At 45.5% G+C, this 17,931-nt stretch overlaps 1 protein-coding gene across 3 annotated transcripts in view; it reads left to right on the top strand.

The window, feature by feature from the left end:
• The window catches only part of LOC147900070 (uncharacterized), a 124,726-nt gene that overhangs the window by 96,421 nt on the left and 10,374 nt on the right, over positions 1 to 17,931 (top strand). For all 3 annotated transcript variants that reach the window (XR_015541324.1, XM_087377194.1, XM_087377195.1), the window contains 3 exons: positions 6,055 to 6,129; positions 6,383 to 6,469; positions 13,294 to 13,371. Coding sequence is in view for 2 of the 3 variants with exons in the window: in XM_087377194.1 (XP_087233320.1) it covers positions 6,055 to 6,129; positions 6,383 to 6,469; positions 13,294 to 13,371 (240 nt within the window). In the remaining variant the exon portion in view is untranslated. The remainder of the gene's footprint in view (positions 1 to 6,054; positions 6,130 to 6,382; positions 6,470 to 13,293; positions 13,372 to 17,931) is intronic.

Genomic DNA, 17,931 nt, shown 5'->3' on the forward strand with positions numbered 1-17,931 from the left:
TGTAAGCAAACCTTGTGGCTGGAGGTTTCAATAGCTCAAGGTCACTATAAGCCCGATAGATGCTGAGGACTTTGGGTCTCTTTGTGACAAACTTCACGATATTGCGGGCTGTGGAGAAGATGGCATCAATCCAAGGTATCTTCCCTAGGTCCTCGATCAAAAGATCAAGGCAATGTGAGGCACAGGGTGTCCACACAATCTTAGGGAACTCATCTTCTAACATGGCACCCATTGACACACAATTGCTGCCATTATCTGTCACCACCTGCACCACATGCTCAACACCTATCTCCATAATGGTTGCGCGTAAATGCTCCCAAATATACAACCCTGTAATCACTGTACCTGCAGTGGAAGCGTCTATGGCTCTCAAGAACATGGTTCCCTTGCAAGAAGACACTAAAATATTGTACACATTCCTCTTGCGTGCATTTGACCATCCATTGCATAAGAGTGTGCATCCATATTTTTTCCAAGTCTCTTTCAAGGGCTTCATTTGGTCTTCCACACATTCCCTGTCTCTTCTTAGCTCTCTTGTCCACAAGGCCTCATATGTAGGCCCTTCGCATTCATACCCAATGCGGCTTACGACTCTCATGGCCTTCCTCCATCGTGTAGTCTTCACCACATGAAAGGTTATTGCACACTATATGAAGAGCTTTGTGAGCTCACTAGTGGCCTCCTTCACTGCTTGCTTTTGCAAGCATGCTTGAATGCTAGACCTTTGCAGTGATCCTCTTTTTCCCGCACTAGCATCCATACTAATTGATCCATGTGGCAAGGGTGTTCTTGTAGCACTAGGACCCACGCTCGATGTAGTTGATGCCCCTCTACTTCTCTTTGCAGAACCCAATGTACTGGCATCATCCAATGGCTCAGTGTCAGCAGCCTCTTCTTCGTCTTGCAGCCCTTGCCCTCTAGTTTTGCAGCCAAGGCTGCCATACACACATGCTTCCATTCTGTTAGGCCACCTTTCACTGGAGTAGGCACGAACTCACAAGGTCCTACATCCTTGCTGGGAACACCTGCTAGATGGTCTTTCACCGGTGTGACAGACCCCGTTTTGCTTATGCCGCAATAGTTGCATCTCCACTTCTTGGAGCCACCGCCTCCTTTATAACTATCGAGGAGGGAGACATGGACCCAATAAGAATCTCTCGGCATTGAGGAGGATGGCGAGGTGAGAAGGAGGATGGAGAGGTCACAAGTGAGAAAGGATGGAGAGGTAGAAGGAGGATGGAGAGCTCAGAGGTAAAAGAGGATGGAGAGGTGGAAGGAGCCTGGAGGATCAGAGGTAGAAGTGAAGGAGGATGGAGAGGAGGAGGATGGAGAGGTTATAGGTAAGATTAAAGAGAGGATCGAGAGAAGAAGGATGGATGGGATGGAGAGCACGCTACCAAGCTGCAGCTTGCAGGATGGAGAAGATGGAGAGAAGGATGAAGAGGATGGAGAGAGAAGGATGGAGGTCCGAGGAAAACGGGATGGAGAGTCCAAGAGCAAAGGATGGAGGGATGGAGAGAGCTTAGAGAAGGTGGAGAGAGCAGCAAGGATGCACAGAAGGAGTGCAATGGGCGGGAGGCGGTGAAAAAAGGAGCCAGGCGGCGAAATCGTGATTTTGGGGGTCTAGGTCAAAAACAGGTTTTACGAAACGGCGTTTCTTCGAGAAACGCCATTTCCGTTTCGCCGTTTCCGTTTCCTGCCAAGAAACGGCCGTTTCTCTTCGAGAAACGCCGTTTCCGTTTCGCCGTTTTCGTTTCCTGCCAAGAAACGGCCGTTTCTTGCCAAGAAACGGCCGTTTCTGGCAACTATGCACAAAAGGACTGTAGTGCGTCAAGGTGTCTCTAGAGCCCCTCTGCTGAGGAAGACAAGAGAACCAGGTCATCTGCGTAAAGTAATATCCGGATCAACGTGCCCGCAAGAGAGCAACCTACCCCCCCCGTGTCTGCATCACTATCTCAAGCTCGTCAATGTAGAGGCCAAACATGTTAGGTGATAATGGACACCCTTGTTTGACCCCGATAGTGCTCATGATCTCGTATGTTCACCTAGATCCTGCTCGGACTTTGCCTGAAACTCTCTCGTAAAGAGCCATGATAGCACAAATGATCTCATGGTCATAACCGAAATCCTGTAGGCATCGTATGAGGTGGGCTCTTGGAATCGTGTCAAATGCCTTGCGGAAATCCACAAAGCAACAAAAACCCTCTGCTTCCGTGCCCTCGCCTCCTCGATGATACATTTGAGTGTGAGAATGTGGTCTATGGTTCCATGATCATGTCGGAATCCGGCATGTCCAGCTGATCTAAGTGCTCGATACTCTGCAAATCTGCTGACCTCGAAATCAGGTACTGATGCATAAATCTTGGACATGACGTGTCCAATCATAATGGTCCTGTAGTTCTCTAGGCTCATGGGATCCCCTGCCTTGTGATGGGTGAGATAGTGTTAATGGTCTAGGTGCGTGGATACCCCAAACAAACAGCTTCATCAAAGAGCTTTGCTAAGATCGGGGCTAGGAGGTTAATCCCATATGCAATGAACTCACTGCATAGTCCCTCATGATCCTTCGCTCGGCCATTATGAAGTTTCATTACGGCACTCTTTACCCCTTCCCCCCCCCATCTAGTGAAGAGGGTGGAGGATGTGGGGCGTGGCATATGTGAGAGGTTAGGGACTGGCTGATTTGGGATGTCATAAATTGTACGTGCATAATCAAACCAGACCTGAGTGTCATTGAGTGGTGAGGGGGACCGTCCTTCTAGGAATCTCCACCAGAAGTCCTTAGAGTTGTTACTAAACAAAATGTTTAGTAGCTCCTCCTCGTTCTGATGAACGAAGTGTAGTTTCTTCCTCTGTACCAGTGTACGGTACTTGTGTAGCGTATTTTGTGTGCTCGAAAGACTGTTTTTAGTTTCGAATCTAAGCTGACGGCGTAAAGCCTTACACTCATCATCGTACCAACTATTACAAGGTACGGTCCCAAGGGGTGGTGGGTGGGTGGTGTGGGGAAAAGCGTGAAGGACAGCCTCGTATAGTGAGCGGGTGACCAAGGCAACACGATCCTCTAATAGGGGTATGAAGTCAATATAAGTGAGAAGTATGTATAAACGGCTAGAGTAAGTAGGTGAGTGATCGCGGTCAAAACGTATATCATGGTAGGTGGAGTAAGAACTCAGTGGGGTGGAAAGTGTTGTGCGACTGGGAGTGGAAATGCTAAAGAAAAGATAGGTATGATCAGCCTCTGGAGGGAGAGGTGCTACGGTAAAGTCAGTGATGCGAGATGTAAAGGCAGGGGATCCCATGATGTAATCAACAACGCTGGAGCCTCCCCCATGTGGAAAGCTCGTGAAACCACGTGAGACGGGCCATTTGTCAAGACCATTATAAATAATGAGATCATGTATCCTACCGAGGTCTAATAGGTCCTGCTCATAAGATGTGAACGGACCTTGTCTATCAACTAAAACCTATAGCATACCTGCCTCCTCAAGGTCAATGTGTGGTAGTAGAGTGGAATCATCCCTGAAGTCGAGGAGTGGTTCCTAACGAGCGCGTGTCCTCGCGTTGAAGTCCCCTACTAGGAGGACTTCTCCGCGGCTAGAGAAGTCAACAATGGACTAATAAAGAGCAAGCAAATGGAGATGTCTCATCCTCAGCTCGAATATCTCTGGAAAAGTTGGAAGTCTTAGGGGGGAAGTAGCAAATTGCAACAAACAAATCGTGGCTGTCCTTGTGGCAAATCCGGATCCAAAGAAACCTGGAATGTGCATCTCTCTTTTCTACTGAAATGATCCCCAAAAGTGTGGATCTGTAAAGGATTGCGACTCCTCCTGACCCTCAAACTCTCCCTGTATCCCTCGTCTCATCTCTCTAGGCAGACTCCCATGTATACCCGCTGAGTATTGGTAGTGGGCACTGTGGACTCTGATGCGTCTTTGTATAAAAGACTATGTCGTGACTTGTATAGGATTTCGAGAAGTTCCCTGGTTCTGACCATAAGGTACCATTATAGCTCCAAATTGTGCAGGATAGGGTCTCAGAGATCTGAGTCTCATAGACCCCGCCTCCCTATGTGGGAGGGGAGTTGGGTGCCCGACGGGAGCGTGTAAGGAGTCGATCGCTGGTTGGTCTTGTAGGGCTGAGCTGCGATGTAAAACCGAAAGTCATGCCTGAGCGTCATGGAACCGTATGATCAGGGTTGCTCTCGTTTGGGGTCTCTCCCCACCCGCCATGCTCTCTCAATCTTGTGCTCAGTCACCCCCAGAGTAGTGGCCACGAAGGTCGCCGCATCTGTCATCGGTGTAGCCTTAGTGCATGGGATCCAATGTATTTCTGCTGTTGAGAGCCTTACTAGCTCTCTACTACTGCTTCAAGAGGGTAGCCAAAATGTTTACCCTTGCAGGTTCTTGTTTGGCTACGTCGACCCATCTGGACATCTGCTCAATCGCTAGATTGCATGGTCGCAATCTATGCCTCCACAAGTGGGGTGCTCCCTGGGACTGTGCGTATAGTAGTGACCTCTTGTCGGAGATGCATGGTCTCCTGTCAGAGTCCTTGAATAAGATCAGCCTGGTCTCGAGTAGCACAAGCTTGCTTGTGTATGAGACATGCCTGCTCCTAGGCGAAGCGTGCCTGCTCGTGTGTCCTAGCGAAAACTGAAAAGACTGTGGCATGAAAGTGTGAGGATGAGGCTGGAGCCTAGGTGATGACTGGGTGAGATGGATACGGTATGGAGATGATAGTGGCTTGGACGAGGCGATCCCAACAGGGTGTGGAAACGTACGCTGACTGAGAGGCGGAGGGGAGAGAAAGGTCGAGGCGTAATGTCGAACAGTGTATGACCCCTCCAAAGTAGGTGTCATAATCGGTGAGAAAATTGTAGCGGGAGAGGAAGGGAGAGATGATGTCAGTGACAACCCCTCTATCCCATGGGAGGGTGGAGCAATCGATGTCATGGATATGGGTATGTCACTGGCAGTAGCTGTAGCTGAGGATGTAGAGCCTGTGGCTAGAACTGAGGCTGATGCTGAAGCTAAAGATGAGGATGTAGTAGGGGCTGAGACTGAAGCTGAAGCTAAGGCTGAGGTGGACCCTGCCTTTGCTTTGCTGTCAACTCCGAGTCCACTTCGGTTGTAGCGCATGTTCACATCCTCGAGTTTCAGTTGTGCTTGTTTCTTGTTTTTGTTGTCGTCTTCTTGTCTTTATCCGTATCTTTGCCACCTTTCCCCATTTCTTTGGACTGATCCCCTGTCCTTGGTGCAGGTCTTAGTGCAAGAGCAGGAGCGAGAGCATGAGTCTCCCTCCCCCCCCCCCAATGCAAGAGGCACACCCAGTCCTGGGGACTGAAAACAATGAGGAGGTAAGAGGCTAGGGGAGAGGCTTGGAGGGGAGGGGGAATTTGAGGCAAGAGGCTAGTGGAGAGGCTAGGAGGGGAGGGGTGGTGGTTAAGTTAGAGGCTAGAGGTTGCCGGGGGGGGGGAAACGAGGAGGAACAGCCAGCGCAAGAAAGGGTGGGGCAGGTGGACGAGAGGGTGGGGCAGCAGGGGCGGCGACAACGGGGCTGGAGAACTGGACGGAGGGGGCTGCAAGGCAGAGCTGCAGTGGGCGGGGAGCTGCAGAGGCGGTGGAGCTGTGCGGGGAGCGGGCAAAGCGGCAGCCAGGCGGAGGGGCGACAGGGTGAGCAGGAGCAGCAGAGCGGGGAGAGTTGGAGGCTGGCGAAGCAGCAGAGCAGGGAGCTGTGGGCGGGCAAGAGAGGAGCAGAGCGGGGAGGTCAGCGGGCGGAGCTGCAGCAGAGCAGTGGCGTAAAACTCTGCATTGACTGCTGAAAAAAACCTCATAAATAGTGTACAACTCCAGGGCAAAACTGCGCCGCGATGACTGGAGTAGACAAAAGAAACTTGCCAATTAGCAGGCTGAACAGTGCGCAAAGGATTGCTAGAGAAATTAAAAGAGAGAGAGAGAGAGAGAGAGAGAGAGAGAGAGAGAGAGAGAGAGAGAGAGAGAGAGAGATGCATCTTGCTTTGGTTATATTAATGAAAGCCTTTGGTGATTTCAGTTCAAGACTCAATTTCGAAGAGGCAAACTTTTTCAACTCGGTCCGTTAAGAATTGATAATCCAATTTTCATAGAGGTGAGTTAAATTAGATCATAGAAAATTCAATACCAAGTTTTCATTGCACATTGTTTTTAAAGGAGACCTAAATGTTGTCATTCAGTCCAACAAAAAGTTAAAGTTAAATCAGATGCTAGGTAGTTATGGTTCATTGTGTTTGACCCCCTACATGAGAGGATGTCTTAAGGATAATGCACAAGTTTAGGCCAAAATTTGGAAGCACGATCATTTTGTTCATATTTAAACTGATTTTAAGCTTGGGTATTTGTAGGCTCCTTCAGATGAGGTAGTCAAAGGGGTAACAGAAGCTGTTGCAGGAATATGTGGTTATGACATATTTTACCATTGTGTAGTTGAGGTATGCTTTCATTTAAGCCTAGGTGGTGAGGCTGAATTAGAAGGACGAAGAACTCGAATGCAACCTTTCTAAGCTTATGGTTTATGTTCTTCAAACCTTATGGGTGATTGCCATGTGGTTGAAAGTGCAATATGTTGTTTTTAGAGGATGTGTGTTGTCTACGTCCGTCTGTGCTTGTGTGTCTGTCTATGTTGATGTTTGTGTTTGTGTCTACTTGTTAACTCCACAGTTTTGAAATGCATTTTTACTGCAGAAAAAATACTGAAATGCATTTTTCACTACGTATTTGAAAAGATGTTTAAGTTATAGACTCTTGGGACTTATAATATTTAAAGTCTAACATTAAAATTTGCATGGATATAATATATTAGAATGGCAGTGTTGAACTATAATCAATTGCTTCCTTGTCTCGGGATCCCCCTCGAAGATGCGACCCCTTGTGTCAACTATAGAGCTGCAAGGCTGCAAGCCACACCTAGTGACACGACCGCAACGCTTCTGGGAATCTGGACCCGCACAGAAGCACAAACAACCAATCATAGAACCAGAAAGAGAGGCGCAGGCATGCTCACCACCCAACCGTGATGCTCATGGGTCTAGGACCTATAGAATCTGAGCATCCTTCTGAGCCATTGGATGGGATGTTGGCATGAACATCTAAATCCAAATAGTCCACAACCTCCTGGTGTCCCATACCACTAGAAGGTGCCCATAGGGCCTTAGGATTGTGCTGGGAATCTGGGCTACGCTAGAAAGTAGATGCGCGTCTGCAACACGATCTAGGATCCAGACCAACAAGGAAGAGCTAGACTTGTTCTGACTTGCGTGGATGAAAACTGAAACCCTGGGCCCCTTATACACGCTCTAGCCCAATGCCGCTAAAAATAGTTGGAACCCTAACTCCTGCGTTGCCCTGGCAACCCAACCTGAGAATTGCCTGCCTAGCCACTAGCCTCCCTAGGCTATCAAAGCTAGTCCTGTGCGCCAAAGTACACGTCAGATTACACGTCAGATTACTCTTGAGTTCAAAATAAAGTTCGGAAACTCTCTTTGAAGGTTAGTCAATGTCTCCCATGTAGAGTCCTCCTCGACACGATCCTTCCACTTAATCTTGTATTCCGTGATTGTCCTATTTCTAACTTGACATTCACGAAATCCAAGCATACTCTTAGGCTCGTGCGGTATAAAGGTTAGATCTTCAACATCTATAAGTTCATGAGGAGTAACTACTTGATCCTCATTACCCAATACTTCTTTCAGTACCCTATCTTGGGCACTTCTAATAGACTCCTTGGCAAACTGCAATATCTCTTGCATGTCTTGCAATAATGTCTTCGCAGCATCATTCTTGATTCCCTTTTGGAGATTTATGTTGAAACCCGTACATAAGCATAAAACGGCTGAAACTAGTACTAGAATGCTTTGCACTTTTATAAGCAAATTCAACCATGGGGTTAGTAGTCTTCCCATGATGACTGCCTCTCGGAAACATATGCTCGAAGCATATCCTCTAGAAGTCGGTTTACAACTTCCGTCTAACCATCAGAGCGGGCATGTTCAGAGGAATTCAAGGTAAGAGTGGTATCCAACTTGTCAAAGACAAGCATCCAAAATTTACTTTCATAAACTTAGAGTCCTTATCAGTGACTATGTCAGCCAATAATCCATACAGATGAAACAATTGGTCAACTAACTTTTGAGCCAATTGAGTCGCTGTGACCGTGGATCTAGTAGGTAGAAATCTAGCCATCTTTGTAAAGCAGTCCACAATAACCTTTATGGAGTCTTGACCCTTAAGTGTTCGTGGCAATCCCATAATAAATCCATGGAAATACTTTCCCACTTATTACCAAGAATGTCCAAGGGTTGTAAGAACCCCGTGCTTCTAAGGCGTTCTGCCTTGGTCACTTGACAAGTACGGCAACCTACTACATAGTCCTGAACAAATTCTCTCATCTTAGGCCGGTAAAAACTATGTTTCACAAGAGACGAGTCGTGTGTACTCCAAGATGTCTCACACTAGGTGCGTCATGACACTCCCGAAGAATCCTGGATCGAAGATCCGACACATGTGGTACACACATTTTTTCATTTCGAACAGCAAGCCATTCCGAATCATCCACTGACCTTGCGCCGCGTGAACCGTATGTGACACAATCCTTGATCTCATCTTGCGGGATCTGGAGGGACTGGGCATCCAAGCTATATTGAAAGGGGGGAAGTCGGTCCATCTGAATACCTTGACTATCAAACCATCTATATATGCATGCATACCAAGTAGTGTTGACTCCATTGTTGGCTAGTCGTTTGGATGACTCTAATGCCAACCTCGGTAGCTTCCATCTAGGCGAGCCCAATACCCTGTGAAGATATGTCGCTGTCTGCAAGATGGCATCAATCTGAAGTGCTATCATACCGAACTTTGCCTGTATGATCTGATGAGGGACCGAGGGCTTATTCCGAGTCATCCTGGATTCCATAGTCACCTGTAGCCTCTCAAATCTCCGCCAATTATTTGCTGATAGGTCACTCTCCCAAAAGGTGCTGCATATATGGTTGTTGGCCTCACAAGTGTATCAAAGAGAGCCACCCCTTGGTTGGGGGTGTCTTGAAAGTGCGCCTGAAAGCATTGTCAATCTAGTTGAGCTAGAGCGCACTGCACTTGTGTGAGTCGTACCCTAGCTGCATGAATGATTGTGAAGACTGGTCCGGTGAAGATTGTCCCTAGATAAGTGTATGACTGTATGATCTTGACTGGCTCCCCTTGGTAAGTAAAGCATTGAAGATCATAACCTTGGTCATGCCAAGGTTGTCTGTTAGGTCTCCCTCCGTGCAAAAGACCATAGGGCCTCTAGATGTCTCTGTAAGCCTACCGCTAAAGAGGAGATGAGGACTATGTCATCCGTGTACAAGAGTATATGTATTATTAAAACAATAAGCCATGACCCCTCCCCTCCAAGGAAGTCAATGACAGCTGTTCTCTTATCAATATACTAGAGCCCAAATAGTGACAACAAGAGGGGGAATCCTTGCTTCTTGCTCTCAATCCAATCTGACAGGCCTCTAGGAGCGTGTACTCTCTCTCTGACTGACTCACATAAGCTCATCATCCCCTAGATCATGTCGTTTGGGATCTCCATCTTTTGGAGTCTCCTAATCATATGTGCTCGCGCCATTGTGTCAAAGGCCTTCTGAAAGTCCACAAAGCAAGTCTAGACTATCTAGGATCTCGATCTTGCCTCCTTGATGACACCCGTAGGGTGAAGATTTGGTCAAGGGTGGAATGTTGCCTCCGGTAACTAGCTTGTCCCAGAACCCCCTACCCATGTGGCGCTGTGTATGATCTAATCTCTCTCTCTCTCTCTCTCTCTCTTCCTCCCTGGGAGCTGCCATGTGCCCTCCCTAAAGCAGATGTACTAGATGGTTTTTTGCTGTCCCATAGACCTATTGGTCTCCCGTGGACATTAATAGACTCTCTCTCTCTCTCTCTCTCTCTCAAATGCTTTAAATAAACTTTCTTTCTTGCTTTCTCTCTCTCTCTCTCTCTCTCTCTCTCTCTCTCCCCCCTTTTCCAGCCTCTCACGGCTCCCTCCAGCCCCTTGCCACCCACTCGCAGCTCCCTCGCCGGCCTCCTTGCCCTCGCCATCCCCTCACAACCCCCTCTCTACCCTCACAGCAGCCCGGGCGCTGCTTCCATCTAGCCCCCTCCCCCCTGGCATCATACCCTGCTGTGCGTTGCTCCTTGGCAGCGCAGGGCTACCTAGCCCCCCACCCCCACCACCATACCCCCTGTTGTGTGCTGCCGTTTTGGTAGCTCAGGGCTGTCTAGCCCCCCCCGCCACCATATCTCTTGCTGCGGGGGCTGTCCAAGCCTCCCCCCTCTGGTTTGGTGCCACAGGTCTGTACCAGGGTGTGGGGTTGTTCCAGCCCACACCAAAAACAGCCCCAAATCGATCTTGTATCTGCACAGCAGCAAGAAAGCGCCAGAGAAATCAAGAACCAAGAAACTACAAGAAAAGCACCCATAGGAGGCTTGGTACTCTGAAAATCCCTCTCATTGGTGTACCCAGGCCCTAGCTGCAAGCAAACATACAAGTATGTGAGGAGGAAAACAGGATGGAAGGGAGAGGAAAACAGAGGACAAACAGAGAAAATCAATACAAACACAACAAACACAAAATGCCAGCAAGTAAGTGGGAAGGAAGTGATTTTCTTGCATTCAAAAATAGCAGGGATTTGCAGAAGTATTTGTTACAATGCCTACACAAGGTTGTGTGGAAGACACATGGGGAAAGCTGCTAAGGCTCTGTTCACCAAAATGTGTGTAAACCTCACGTGCGAGCAACCTTGGAGAGTGGGCAAGCCTGAGGCATCGGCAAGGCCACTAGTGATGAAACTCTGGACAGATGGACAGGACTATCCTCATGAGCATGAGGGCAACTTTGAAAGGAATCCTGATGATGACCTCACTCTCCTACAGCAAGAGCACCGGAGGGAAGAAATGGTGCGCGTATTGACAGCAAGAGAAGCAGGGAAATGGACTGCCTATAGAGATGGTAAAGTGATAATTCAAGACATAGCAGACGGAAGAGAAGGAAGATGGGGAGTTATGACGGTGTCGGCTCCATGGGATGATTGCACAAAGTGTTTTCATAGCAACAGTTGAGTGTGTGTGGCTACGCCTCTTATTGGCTGATCTTCACCTATCATTGAAGGGTCCTTCTCCAATTCTCACTGATAGTCAAAGTGCTATAGCAGTTGCAAAGAATCCTGTGTTTCATGCTCGCACGAAGCACATTGAGGTTCATTATCATTATGTCAGAGAGAAGTTGCATGCAGTTAGGGGAGATTAGTATAATCTATGTCTTTACACATGACAATGTTGCAGACATCTTGAGGCATTTCGCAATGCCTTGAACTTATCTGCTTTTGGTGATTGATCTTTCCTTGGACATCATCAAATGGGCACTGTAGCTACAGTGTCCAACTGGACTCCCTTTTGTGGTTGGTCTTGAACTTCATGTTGGCTTGAGGTACAAGTTCTTCATCTCTCTCCCCGAACAATTTCCTCTGCAAATTCATGAACTGCTCATTGGACATGTCGTACTTTGGTGTGGCATCCTTGATTGTCTTCTGTGTTAGTTGGACTGCCTCCAGATCGGTGAGGCTCGAGTCATCAAAGCGTGCAATCTCGTCGATTGCTGGATTGAGTGGATTATCAAAGTCAATGACATCATCAAAAGTGTCATTTGAGATCCAACATAGCACCTCATCCTCTCAGAGACCGGTTTCTTCCATCACTTCCAATAGGGTAAGGTATTCCTGACCCTCATTCTTGATTGGATCAACCAAAGCAAGGTGTGGCTTGGTTGCTGCCTCATCTGAATTATAGGTAGAGGATGGATATGCACGAGTCGGATATGAAGATAAGATGACCTCGCTTTCAACTTGCTTCTCAGCTAGGCTAATAGTATGCTCCTCAATCTCCAGGTCTAGGTTTAGGTCATCTCCTCCACCACTTGGTGCCAATCTTCTTGTGACTGACACCAATCATACTAGCATTGGTCTTTCCTCTTTTCTGTATTTCCTCTTCCTCTTCCTCTCTTTCTTTTTCTTACATTCTTGGTTTGTAATACGTTTTATATGTCCTTACTTGTTTCTCACAGTCTCATAGACCCATCAGTCTTACGAAGACTTTAATAAACTTTCTTTCTTTCTTTCTTTCAGGATCACGGGGGGATACGGACGGAGCATTTCACCCATGTGCAGGAGGTCCTACCTCCGATTCTAGTGGAGATGTTTAACCACGCTGTATGCCACGCCTTTCCATCTACTTGAAACACTACCACCATTGTGCCCATACACAAAGCAGGGGAGCCCATGGATACTGGGAACGACCACTGTCTTATGATTGGCCACACTCTTGCCAAGATCTATGGGTCCGCACTAGAGAGGGAGATCAACAACGTCAGAGGCGCATGGGCAGTGGGCTCTAGGACAGGTAGGTTTCCGGCGACAAGACTCCACCCTTGATCACATTTTATCTTTGAGGGCGATCATTGAGGAGGCGAGATCTAGGCACTAGCAAGTTTACGCTTGCTTAGTAGACTTTCGGAAGCCTTCGACATTGTCCCACAATCCCATATGATTGGGAGGCTTCAAGAGATGCAGATTCGAAAGGTTTTGATTTGGGGAATGATCAGCCTATACGAGTCCGTCAGAGGGAGAGTTTGGGCCTCGGGAGGTCTATCAGACTTGCTTAAGAGTATTATCGGGTCCTGTAGGAAGAGAGATCTAACTGTCAAAAGGGCTTGCTAGGGCCCTTTGTAGAGTACTACGCAGTAAGCGAAAATCATCCACCACCTATGTGGCTACTCCTCATTTGGGGACCTTCTAGGTGAGCACCTAAACTAGGTGGATACCTAGAGGGTGGAGCATTGAGTCTTCAACAAGTTTGATAGTTGGAACCAAATTTTGTGTTTTCTTTATGATTTTCAAAATCTGAAAGAAACCCTTTAGATATTAAAGCTAGGCTCTACCTAAAACAGCTTTCAAGGCGAGCACAGTTTTATTTGAAGTTGGTCTGTGTAAGAGGTGCAAAACTTGTTCGATTTTTCAATATTCCAACTGGGACATTATTTCATTCAATGTGTGTCTACATTCATTAAATGCCTGTGTTTTAAGCATTGATAGTTATTCATTATGGAGGGTGCCTGTAGGGAAGTAGGCAATTTTACTCACAATTGATGCAAATAACTTGAGGTAGCTATTGATATTCTAATCTATACAAAACAAGGTAACTGACTTTGTTCTCAGTCTTGCAGATGTCGACTGTAGAAAGTCGGTTGTCACTTTATGATCCCATACTATATAGGCCTCCAACGTTTGAAATAAAGTGGGAGGTGAGAAATTTTTTGTGGCCTTTCTACAATCACTTTCTTTCTCAGAAAAAAGAAAAATTTGCCACTATTTTCTAATTCTTTTTCTTTTATTTAGTGATGCTTGTTGACATTTATCTTTTTAAGTTATGTATAAGATCGTTTTTATGATATTTTTGTTGTAGCATGTTCTCGGTTGGAAATCCTTGTATTTTTTCCTTCAAGGTTGTCACTAGTAGAAATCATTACTTTGGCTAGCTGAGAAATCATTACTTTGTCTTTGAACACAAATTCATTGACTGATGTGTCGTCATTTCAATTTAATTGTTTCCCATCAAAGCCTTAATTGCTGCCATTCGCCTGGTCTCATCGATTTTGTTCCCCTTTTTCCCTTGCCCCCCGCAAGTGTCCCTTGTAAGCCACTCTTGAAGGGATACAATAAAATCTTTATTTGGATTAAATTATCGCTAGGGATGTGACTTTTTGTTCTTAGTTGGCTCTTATAGCCCACACTTAACTCCATATGTTACATACACTGGTGTACAATGTGATGACCTCGTCTTTGTTATGGGAGTATAGAAATGTATCTTCACGTCGGATGAAGGCATTTTGATTTTACTTATGGCAATGCTAGAGCTGCAAATGAGTACATAAGAAGCGGGTGTACAAGTGAAACAGACCCTTAGTGCATGGATGCGAGAGATGGATGCTAAAGAAATGGGATGTGAGAGATAGGATAAGTATTACACTCCAAGGTAATCATTGTTAGCTTGTACCAAATTTGGGGGATGCATTACCTACGTACGGATGGGTATGATCTCGGGTTGAAAACCGTTGAGCATAAAGAGTGGTTTGACGGGGAGGTCTAAGGTGGACTTACAAGTCATAAATATTAGTTGTTGGGGTGTAACAGTTTGTGGCATGCAAATTTTTTTTTTGGCCAAAAAGAGACTTCTATTAAGCAAGAAAGAAACTCGCTAGAGCAAGCTCTGTGCGGAAATACAACATGCTAAGTATGTAATAAAAACGCCTCAGAGGAATGAGGTAGAAAGAAACCAAGGCTGAGGCTGAAAATGCAAACTCAACCCTGTAGAAGTCTCATCAAAGAAGGGAGAGTCTCTCCAATCTCTGAGAAAAGTAACTCTCTTGGAGGAGGTTGCTTGAGATGATCCCTGCATGGTCACCCAAATGGCCATCAGAGTGTGTACCATATCTGTCCAAGTATTGGCCAAGATTTGAGAAGGGTGAACCTGAGAACCCTCCAAAGCCTTAGTGCAAATTCCATGCAAGGATTTTGAAAATGCGGTGCCTAGTCAATAGTGCAAAGACTTCTAGAATAATGTGCTTGTGTCATGCAAGTGACTTTTTTTTCATGAAAATGACGTCTATTAAGTATGAAAGAAACAGCCAAGAGCAAAGAACTTAAGGCATAGATACATTGGTAAAAGGCCATCTAAATATCGAAGCATATGAAAATCTTGAAAGAAACCAAGATTGTAGGTGAAAGTGCCACACCTGGCTAGTAAGGGACTCAGAGAAGAAAGGATTGCCTCTCCACTCTCTAAGAAAAAGTATTGTCATGGCCAAACCAGATCTTGAAGAACCATGCATCCTAGACTTGAACCAAGGTGTGTACAATATTTGTCGAGATGCTAGCCATCATAAGAGCAGGGCGGACCTGAGTGCTATCTAAAGAGACCTCCCTTGCAGATGGTTCCACCATATCTCGTGTGGCATTACTCTATGGATCTAAGCCTAGATTCTATGGCCTTTTGCCATAAAGGATGACCCTATGCATTTTGATATTGTGTAGGGCTCATGGGAGCATCCATTAAGGTGGTCATCAATTCACAATAACCTGAGCATTGGCTTGCCTCTCCGTGCTCTGATTCTCCCCAAAGAAGGCATTGCATCACTATCCCACATATGTTGGCAGCCCCTCGGTGATGTGATAGGATTGTGCAGGAATGCCAAACTCTCATAATGAACATGCCCAAATGCAGCTTGCCAAAGTGCACTACTTAATAGAAATTGACACTATCAAGCCAACTGTACAAGATCCTCTGCATTAGGCTTGAAAAGTCACCCATCATTTGTGCGAGTGGCTGCATATTTATTTGTAAAGCCATTATTGTGCTATTGTCATCTTAAAACTCAACCAAGGAAACAAATTACAAGCCGCTTGGCATAGGTGCACTCTTGAATTGTTGGAGTCGAACTTCAACAACTATAGCTCATAGAGGGCGCAGCCTCTTTCTTAGGGATCCCACCTATAGGAGAGAATCTTGGGAATAGTTATTTTCTTGATCTGGGGAAAGGACCCTTCGTAAAGGCGCGGAGTGAATAGTTGGCTCCATCCAACTTATCATTCATGGTCATAGGACTAAACTTCTCTCTAAAAGACAACTTCACAATAAAGCAAAATACCTCCTAAATGAAAAACAAAAATTCACACATAGTGCTATCTTTTCACAATGAATCTTTATTTGCAGATGTCTTCCTTAGTATAAGAACACCAATGGATGCCAGAGCCATTGTAGAGTAGCCTTATTGTGAACTTCGTTAGGAACGCTTCCTGTATCTAGCCGAAGGGCTACTTGCCACAACTTTCTAGTCTCAAACCCTTGTGCATATTTCAATTAGTTTGTCCCAACGTTTATAGAGAGATTGGTAAGTCCTCTCGAGCTCAATGGATTCACTAGGATTGAGGGGAATATCCTAAGTGGTCCCAATTGTTTGTAGAGAGATTGGTAGTCCTCTTAAGCTCTTTAGCCTTGTACCTTGATATTGAATTATGTAGATAAGGAGGGGAGCCCGTCTTGGCCCGCTTACGCTTATCACGAGTAGCATGTCCAAGCTATGTTGCAATTTGTTTATAATTGTGCTTTCTCTTACCCTAGAATTTCCATGGGGAAAATGAGAGGGCTTATGGAGAGACATAAGCACACAATACCTTGACCTTGAGAAACTACATTAAGTGTTTTTTGGTTGCCCTCTATTCACTCTGATGTACCAGATCTAAAATCACAAAAGAACATGAAAATGATGCAAATAGAAAAACCTACTAATATGCTAATCTCCGATGCATGTGTAAAGGCCCAAGTCCCAAACATAGAGATGATCCAAGTGCTATGACATGCACTGCCTTGTTCGACAATTCCACTAAGAAACACATAGATGGTTGTGGCAATGACTTCAACTCTGCTTGATACCAAGCAATGTGCTAGAAAGTGCCAAAGAATCCTTACAATTGCTAAAGTGAGAGAGATGCACCAAAGTCAATTCATAGTCTCAATTCTGTCAAATTGGTCCTTTAAAATATCATCACCTCCAATTATCCATGAATTTTTGTAAGGAAGACATAGGAGACATTTTTTGACAAAATGCAATCAGGTCGACATCCAAGCATAGAGGTTGAGTACCCCCACCATAATACCATGATGTTATCGACAAAGGTCATCACTATCACCAACATGTGTGTTGCATGCCATAGATCAAAGAGATCTTCATACAAAGACAACTCACCTGAAAAATAAGCTATGTTGGACCATTGTCCTTAGATACTACTTAATTGTCCGATTTTGCATTTTTGATATGCTTCTTGGTAATTTGGTATCTTGTCCTTTCCAAAACCTGGTCTAGAGAAATACATCAAAGTTGGTAAAGTTCTTTGAGAGATCCACAGTTTTGAATGCCAGCTACAAGTGTTATGTATGTATGTCAATGCTGATTTCCTTCTCTAGCGGTCCAAAAATATTTTCCTAATATAGTCCATTGGAAACTTACTTCATTGGTAGATTGAATCACAAAGAGGATTTGCATTACTTTCAATGAGAACCCCTAGCAAAGCTTATCAAAAACCTAGGGTATGACCCGTACCCCTCCTAAAGATATTTGCACAATTTCTTTGAGTTGTATGGTACTTTATCACTAGGTAAAAACAAGCATGAGCACGTACGCATTGCGCTTGCACAAAGTCACCCTAAAATTTTGCAATACAAGTTGTCTTGTAAAAGAGATAAGAGGGTCATAGTGTACCTGTTTTATCCTAAGACAATGTCGTAAATCCCTTGATTGTTGTCAACGTTGGCTTCCCACGAAAGGTAAGATGTATCAAAGAACCAAGAAGGCATGTACTTTCAATTGTACCTACATATTGCTTAGAGACAATTACAATTGGATGTGTGGTTCAGACTAGTAGCTTATGCTATTTTTCAGTTGTCTTTGCAAAGGTTTTTCTACGAAAGACTTGTGGATTGTCATATAGAAGTTAACCGAAGACGTATCTAAAGATGTTACTAAGGGATATGAGTTTCATGTAGTTTGGTAGCGCATTTGTTTTGGGTACAATATGTTAGAGGCTCAAATGATGTCATCCCTCCCTTTACATCCCAAAGTGGAATTGGTCATGAGAGAAATCCAATGATGGAAGCATAAGACTAGGAGTAATGCCTTCTTCAAATGCCTCAATTTGGGTCATGCAATTAGACATTGCCCAATCGTTGAGGCGAGACTTGACACATCCTTGTAGGCCCCTTGGCTGTCTGCAACGTTGTCTAGTCCATTATAGCAATATCATTGTTA

Source organism: Dipteris shenzhenensis, chromosome 7 (genome assembly GCF_047967505.1).
Source record: "Dipteris shenzhenensis isolate YYH24624 ecotype China chromosome 7, Dip_SZ_1.0, whole genome shotgun sequence".
Lineage (NCBI taxonomy): Eukaryota > Viridiplantae > Streptophyta > Polypodiopsida > Gleicheniales > Dipteridaceae > Dipteris > Dipteris shenzhenensis.